Consider the following 8,219-nt stretch of genomic DNA (forward strand, 5'->3'; position numbering starts at 1 on the left):
CGCGCGTGTGTGTGTGTGTGTGTGTGTGTGCGCGCGTGTGTGTGTGTGTGTGTGTGTGTATGTATGTATGTATTTGTGGGTCTACACTGTAAGATAAGGGGGGGAGGGGGGGATGACACCTCCATAACGTCAAACGATACATCCTCCCAACCACTAAAACCTTCACCGACATACAGGTTTGCAGTTCCTTTAAAAGCATCAGTATACAACATTTCTCTTATTTACAATCATTGAAAAAAAAAAAGAATCATCATTTCTCTCAGAGAAGATTAGTAAAAGTGACTGAGCCACCATAAAAGAGTATGCAACTCCTAGGAGTTAGTATTGGAAATTTCTACAAAAAATTTCTAGGTCATTTTAAAGGCCAAGAGCCATGATTTACTGAAGAAATACAGTATTTAGGTGYCCTATCTACAACAGGTAAGTGTGGTAGTAACGGTGTAGCATTCACCATCGCGCACTGATAATAATAAAAAGATAATGCGTCTCTGCGTTCAAAAGGTTCTTTCAAAAACTTCACTGCTTTCACATTAAAAGATATGGTAAGTTTTTAAAAAAAAAACGAAGAAAACATAGAAGTGTTACCCATGTTTGGTACTGGGGCAAGATAAAGCAAATAAACTAGTGTTGATTACATACTCAGCTGGTTGTCTACGGTACAAAAAACGAAGAAAGTTCCAGTCTGTGTGAAGGGCACGACCACGGACACACAGGATCTGTGTCGATTCATTAAGGTTGAACATCATTAAAGGGCTCATTTGCTTGTTTCTCTCTCTGAGTGCTGCAGTGCGCGGTTCTTCAAAGACTAGGCTGTGCAGGAAGCTGGGTGAAACTATTTTATGTGCAATTTACAGCCTCCTGAGGAAATCCCACTTGTTTGTGAACGTGAACGGCGGGGAAAGGGTGGGGGTGGGGGGGTTGCGGAATGAGACAAGGCTGCAGGTGCTGCTGTTCAAAGAGGCGTGTCATAGTAGTCCGTGGGCTGATCAGTTCCGGTGGATTTCTGCTGTTTCTGTTGATGCTGCTTCATGATCTCCTTCACCTCCTCTTCCAGCTCGGGCGGTATGATGAACTGGTCGTCGGGGTCGGGCTGGGCAGGCGCGGTGAAGTAACCTCCGGACTTCTTGGAGGGGGCGTCGGYCGCCACCTCGATAAGGTTGTGACTTTTCTCCTGGCGTGCCACGGAGCCRTTTACCCTCCGCTTGCCCGTCAGCTTTCCGCCCTCGCCGCCTCCCGCTCCGGCGCTCTGCCACGACTCGTCTCGCTCAAGCCCATTCTCGGCGTCCCCCTGGCTCGCGTCTTCCTCTGGGGGCTCGGGGGTGCTCGGTGGTGGAGGTGGAGGAGGGAGAGTGAGCAGRCTGCGTTCCTGGCTGGTGGCAGGAGGCGCAGACGTTTGGGGCGACGACAACGACGAGAGCTCTGCTCTTAGGCAGTGAACGTCTGCCTCCACCTCCACTCTGCTCCCGTTGGAAAAGACGCCAGCGATGGGCTCCTCGTCCTCGCTGTCCAGCCCGTTGTCGGACAGGGCACTGGAGAAGGTGGCGCTAGACAGCTGCCTCTGAAAGGACCCCGCCAGGCAGGCRGGATGGAGAGCGCAGCAGCTGCGAGCAGAAGGCAGCTCTGAACCTGGAAGCAGATACTGGCAGGGCTGCGTGGCTGTTTGGGCTTGCTGGTGCTGCAAGGACAGCAAATGAGCCTGCTGGTGCAGATGGAGGTGGGAGTGGTGCGGCTGCTCCTGCAGCAGCACCAGGGAGCTCTGCGGGGGCTCGTCGGACGAGGCGGTGGAGCCCACCTCGCTGCTCATCTCGCTGGTGCTGATCTCGCTGCTGATTTCACTGCAAGAGGACGGCGGGACGGCGAGGGAGCCGTCGGAGGGGCGGTCCTTCATGGCAGAGGACGACGGGGGATAGGGGCCCAAACCGGGGCTGGGGGGAGGCTGAGGAGGCTCGGCGCAGCAGCAGGAGCAGCAGTCCTCGCTCACGCTGAGCTGGACGACGACGGCGCTCAGGCTGTCGGTGCAGCCGTAGCCCTGCGCCAGAGTGCAAAGCTTTTTAGCAGCAGCCAGGCCRTCGGGGACGTTGCGGACGGCCTCCACGGCTTCAGTGGGCGACATGGCATCCCACAGGCCACGGCTACCCAGTATGAAGAACTCATCCTGAGGGGTCAGAGTGACGGTCTGAACGTAGGGACATGGGATGACGGAGGGGTACAGAAAGGAGTAGCCCATAATCCGCGTTGAATCGGTCACCCCATTCACCTTGTTGTCCTTAAGAAAAAGATACAAATCAATCAGTGAGAACTTAAAATCACATTTACAGCAAATTACTTCAGCAAACATATTTTATAATCTCTACCTCAGTGACAATGGCTCTGTACTGCCTGATCCGACGGTATTCATCCTCGAGCCCCACGTTGTGAAGCAGTGACAGGGACATCGGCTTTCCGTCCCGACACAAGATGGCCTGACACTTTCCCACATTAGCAGCTGTGAGGGTGAAGCAGCCGCCGGGATCAGTGGGGTCATGTCGAATGTGACACAGAGCCGCCGATCCCCCGAGTTTCTGCCCTGCAGTTCCAAGTTTCCTGCAGAGGGAAAGAAGAGGAGATACAGGTGGAGGGGGGTTAGATGATCAGTATTTAAAGTACCTGTGACATCAACTTTTTCTWATAAACATGAATGCATTTTTGRAAAGATAACACTGATAACGTATTGCAAAACAAATTTCACGCTGCTTAAATGAACGGGTGTTGAGATATTTACATGTGAAGAAACAGGAAGTGATGTCAAAGGGGAATGTCTGAATGTAAGCAGAGCATTGTTACAAAAGCTAACAACACAGATTGTAGAGAAGAATCTGATGTTTCTTTAGATTATTTTTAGTCGCTATCAAAGAGAGACGAAGAWGAGTTAAAACTTAAATAATTTCATTTTAATAAACAAAGACCAGAGAGTTTATTTTATTAATGAGTTCCCGTTTGATGCCACTTCCTGTTTCACTTTGGCTGAGCCAGATTCAAAAGAAAATAGGCCAGTTATGTGACAAAACAGGTAAAATCATGAGTACTATGCCAATTTTCTTAAGTATAAAGATGCTTTCTTTGACTTCTTGTATTTGAAGGATAGGCATGTCACAGGCACTTTAAAACTTATAAGAAAACTTGTAAATTAGAGCATCKTTGTATTTCCATCAAGCATTAAGTGCATTTTCCATTTCAACATGTACACAGCTGGTTGRTAAAGAAAAAAAAGAGAAAAACAAATAGAACAAATAATCACAGATAGGTTTATGCATATATACAACACAAGTTTTAAATAAGTAGTAGTATTTACATATATACTATTACTTAGAATTTTATTTTGCRGACTTTAGTTTTATTTTTTTTCCAAATTCTTTAACAGCTGACAAATTTCATTAAAAAAGGCAAATCTGTTGTTTACCTTTGCATGACAAGGAAGGTGTTGGTCATGTAATCCTCTTCGCTTTTCGTCTTGTGTAGCTCTTCAGCCAGCACGTCGTTCATCGTGCACTGCAGGAGGTAGGGCACTTCCACATTCTTGTCTCCATCAAACACGCCGTACAGGGCTTCACGACTCCCACAGAAACTGTTCACTGAGAGAGCTGCGACACAGAGTCTGAGGGAAGAAAAAAAGGACTATATGGACTCTGTTCGACCACTRTATATTTCATGATTCATTTGGCAGTACGCAACAACCTGTCATCAGAGGGAATTASCTCATTGAGAATCACCTGCATGAAAATTGTTGCTAAACAAATGCATCTACTCACAAATGTTTGTTGTCTATTTATGATTTATTAGTGAAAGAATGCAAGTGTGTTTTAAAAAGAGCACCACTTTCTTTATGAGAGTCACATAGCTTTGATATTCACCAGAGGTTTAGATTAGTGAGGCTTGGAAGGACAAACGAGATGGAGGTTGTTTTTTTTCCTCTGTTCACTGAGTTGAACTTACTTGTTCTTTACGCCCGAGGCCTCTGTGTAACCATGACTCCACACAGCAGGCCCACCAGATGCCTCGCTCGATGAAAAGGTTGGAGGTGGATCAATACGGAAACAGCGGATATTACTGGAATACAAAAAAATAAAAAAGAAAGAAATGGATCAAAACCACTGCCTTACGTTGAGGCAAAGAATGTAGATAATCCACAGTGAATAGCTCAAACTAGCTTTCTACAAAAGACAAACTTAAACAACATATTAATWTTAAWTAAAATGCTGAACATGTTTTGTCACACACTATAAGTCTACAAAATTCAATTCTTTATTTATTTAATCAGGACAGTGCACATTAATGAACATTCTTATACTTCTGTATAGACTGTAAATGAGCCAGATTATAGCATAGTTGCTAATTTACATCTGTAGTCTTGAGGCAGGAAGAAAGGGGAAAAGAAAAGAAAAAACAGCACAAGATGTTCAAAAAACAAAACAACATAATATCACAATACACAATCAAACAAAAACACATGCAAAAAACAAATACATATCCAGACAATTACAAACAACGATAGATTTAAAATTATTCAGTGAGTGCATGACTGGGAGCTTTTAAGAAACTGTTTAAGATGCTTTTTAAATGTACAATAACTGGGACAATCCCTTATAGTTGTTGGGAGAGTGTTCCAAAAGTGACCTCCTTTGACTGACAGAACAGTTTGTCCAWAGGTTGTTTTCCTATGAGGAATCTCTAGGTCTCCTCTGGAGGAGGCTCTAGTGCTAAAACCTCTGTCAGTCCTTGGTTTAATATAACTAGAAAGTGGAGGTGAAGCTAAGCCATTAAGAACTTTATGTATTAAACAACTATTTTTAAAATTAATACAATTTTCAAAATTGACCATATTATATTTTTCTAAAATATTACACTGATGGAAGGACAGGAGCTTTTGATCGAAGATTTTTAATGATTTTTGAATAACATTTCTATTGGTTTTAAAGTTGTGTCCCCAGTGAGTGACCAGGTTGTGATGCAGTAATTTATGTGAGAATATCATTGAGTGGAGGAACATTTTTGCACAACTGATAGTCATTGATAATTCGATTTGCCTAAAGTTTTGCAAAMTGAATTTAAKTGTATTTGCAGTAAGTTTGATATGTTTTTTGAATGAAARTGTTGGGTCCAGTGTGACTCTCYAAGGTACTTGAATTCGTCTACAAGGTCAAGTTCCACTCCCCCCAAGAACACATTGGACCGCCGCAGTTTTGTGTGTCTCTTTGTGAACATCATAGAAACAGGTTTTTTTTTTGTTCAATAACAGACAAGATTTAAGAAGCCAATGCTGGATACTACTACAAGGCATACTTAAGCTGCTCGAGGGTCTTGTGGTCCAGGCTCAGACGTGGGTTCCCAGTGAGGTCCAGCTCCTGAAGCTTTGGAGGCAGACTCTCCGGCAGGGTGATCTCACTCAGCTCGTTACAGCTCAAATCCACACACTGACAACAGAAAAAAAAAAGACAAGGCATCACAAATCCATATGGAGAGCTGACATGACCTGAGAGACGCCTTCCTGCCGCTGACTTACTTTCATCTCCATCAGCTGCATGACCTCAGGAAAAACCTCAATGGCGTTGGAGTGGGCGATGAGCGTGTGCATCCGCCGACAGTTCATGATGGTGGTGGGAACGGTCTTCAGCATGTTTCCACTCAGGTCAACCTCCTCCAGCTCCTCCAGCTTGGCCATTTTACTGAAAGATGCAGAAGAAACGGGTGAGCTGGACTGTGACCGAGCTGTTTGACAGTCGAGGATGCCGAAGCAAACTTTTCAGATGTTTACCTGGCTGGGAAGGTCTGAAGGTGGTTGTAGGCCATGTGCAAAACTCGCAGGTGTGTGTGGCCTGTAAGCATGGGCACACACTTGTCCGTCAGCCAGTTATTTGTCAAGTAGAGTTCCTGCAGGATGCTGTGGCTCTCCTCTGACAGACTGGATGGTGGTAGATGCTCCAGCTTATTGGCTGATGCATTTACACATCGTAGGCTGGCAAAAAAAAACAAAAAAAAATCGAGGTAAGTTACATTCTAAATGCATAATGTACAGGTTGTTTGCCTTTAATTATCATGTTTTAAAAAATAACAACAATACATTGTTTTGCTTTTTGTTTCATTKGATTAGAAAGTCATCCCTTCCCAGYAATGATTTATGCTACCTGTCGGATTTGAGGAACAGGTTGCAGGGAAGTTCCACCAGTTGATTATGCTGAACATCTAAAACCTCCAGCAGAGGGCGCTCCACTCTTTCAGGCAGCTTCTGCAACTGGTTGTGTCCTGCACTGAGCTTCCTCAGACTGTTGCTGCAGAACAACCTGCAGCATAGGGGGAAATACAGATGGCACAATGAACAGCAATATGAGAAGATGATCAAGATAAGTGACAAATAGTCAAAAAATGGACTAAATACAAAACAAGAAATAAATTACAAAACGATAARAATAGGTAAGTAGGTTTTCAGGTAGATAAAAATGGGGAAAGTGAAGGACAACGATGGGGTTGTAGATGAGGAAGAATAGGAATTAGACAGTARCAGTGCCTCTAGTGGAACCTGTAAGGGAAATTTATCATCTTGACACTTATTGGGTAAAAAATAAATCTCCAGGCAATGAGGGGGACCAGAGGTACAGAGGGAAAGAATCCAAGAGAGCAAGGTTGACAGAGTCGATGCAGAACACAGAAAAAGAGGAAAAGGTGCACCTGAAGTGACCTTCTAAAATGCTACATGAGGGGAAGGAGAATGTGTGAAAGATCGGGAGGTTACAGGCTATCGGTGTGATTTATGAGGCTCTATGGGGGATAGATAGGATGCCTGACAAACGGCATGGAGAATAATGCTGCGCTGTTCTGCATTTACAAGCAYGTTCGCTGTGAGGGAGACTCACCTCGCCGGGAGCTCACTGATGAGATTGTGGCTCACGTCCAGGACTTCCAGTTTCTTAGCTTCGCACAGCCAGTCTGGCAACGACTCCATGAGGTTCCTGCAGAGAGGGTGATGATGATGATGAATTATGTGCGGTTTGCAAACTGAATTACCTAAAACGGAATATAATGCACTGAAAACAAAAGAGCTTTTTCTCCCCGTATTATGTAACGGCTCAGCTTCAGATAATTGAGGTCACAGCAGTGCTGTGCTACAGTCACATACTTTATACTTCCTTAAAAATATTCTTTATGTGACTTTCCTAATGCCACTTAGGTTAAGTATAACCTTTTAAAATAAGAGCAGCTTTTAAAAATAGGCACTCTTTCCATTCTGACTATTAATGAAGCTGATCCAGTAGCTTGTCTTTCATTTTATTTTCAGGGTGGATTCTGAGGGAAAAGTGTGATCAACACAAAAAAAAATAAAAATAAAATCTTTACTGTAAACAAACTACATTTGGTTAGTCATCACTTGTCATTGAAGTTTAATAGTGTTTTTGTCTGTGTCTGTGTGAAGGTGAATGCACAAAAATGTTTTAGGAGTTGTTCCTACCTCGATATATCCATGTAACTAAGATTGGAGGGCACAGGGTTGATATCCAGCTGTCGTACCTCTGTGGGGAGAAATCCAAACAAATTAACCTACAGCAAGGACAGACTAAAACAGAAGCAGGAGGACAGAAAATGAAGGAAGGCATTTAAAATGGGAAGAYGAGGGATGACAAGCTAGAGCTGAATGATGRAGCGACACAATTAGACGGCTGCGTTGATGAGAATTATTGACGTACGAGAACGGAGGAGCATGAGAGCGACATTTGAGAGGACTGGACCTCCCAGGTTTATAGAAGAGAAAGTCAATTACAGGTGAAATGAATGRTACAATTACGTTTCTATTTTTAGCCCTTGAATAATGCCGCAGATGCTATGCCGTCCTGTGCCAAACACCCACCGTTGCTGGAGGCGTGGATGCCTTTGAGCAAGCAACCCTTGACTTTGAGACTGGTGATGTGGTTCCTCTCGCAGTGGAGAACCTCCAGCCGGGGAAAGACAGAGGCGTCCAGCTCTGTCAGACGGTTATCCCTCACATCCAGCTGGGTGACGTGCCTCAGCAGGTCGGGCTCRTCTGGCACCATGACAGAGATCTTATTCAACCTAGCAGAGCAGGCAGGGTGTGGAGAAAAGGGTCAACTCCAAGGGGATCAGACTGTGGTATTTCTTGYAACACCTTTTTGGTTTTAGTTTTCACCTCAGTTATTTTAAAGGGGCAATATCATGTAAAATCAACTTTTTTG

At 44.3% G+C, this 8,219-nt stretch overlaps 1 protein-coding gene across 1 annotated transcript in view; it reads right to left on the reverse strand.

The window, feature by feature from the left end:
- Positions 1-77: 77 nt before the first annotated feature.
- The window catches only part of phlpp1 (PH domain and leucine rich repeat protein phosphatase 1), a 61,985-nt gene continuing 53,843 nt past the window's right edge, over positions 78-8,219 (reverse strand). The window contains exons 7-17 of the mRNA XM_014030384.1: positions 7,877-8,079; positions 7,481-7,541; positions 6,888-6,983; positions 6,162-6,317; positions 5,792-5,992; positions 5,540-5,702; positions 5,320-5,450; positions 3,973-4,086; positions 3,440-3,634; positions 2,355-2,583; positions 78-2,266 (exon numbers count right to left, since the gene is read on the reverse strand). Coding sequence (XP_013885838.1) covers positions 953-2,266; positions 2,355-2,583; positions 3,440-3,634; positions 3,973-4,086; positions 5,320-5,450; positions 5,540-5,702; positions 5,792-5,992; positions 6,162-6,317; positions 6,888-6,983; positions 7,481-7,541; positions 7,877-8,079 — 2,863 coding nt within the window. The 3' untranslated portion in view covers positions 78-952. The remainder of the gene's footprint in view (positions 2,267-2,354; positions 2,584-3,439; positions 3,635-3,972; positions 4,087-5,319; positions 5,451-5,539; positions 5,703-5,791; positions 5,993-6,161; positions 6,318-6,887; positions 6,984-7,480; positions 7,542-7,876; positions 8,080-8,219) is intronic.

This window comes from Austrofundulus limnaeus, unplaced genomic scaffold (assembly GCF_001266775.1).
Source record: "Austrofundulus limnaeus strain Quisiro unplaced genomic scaffold, Austrofundulus_limnaeus-1.0 Scaffold6, whole genome shotgun sequence".
Lineage (NCBI taxonomy): Eukaryota > Metazoa > Chordata > Actinopteri > Cyprinodontiformes > Rivulidae > Austrofundulus > Austrofundulus limnaeus.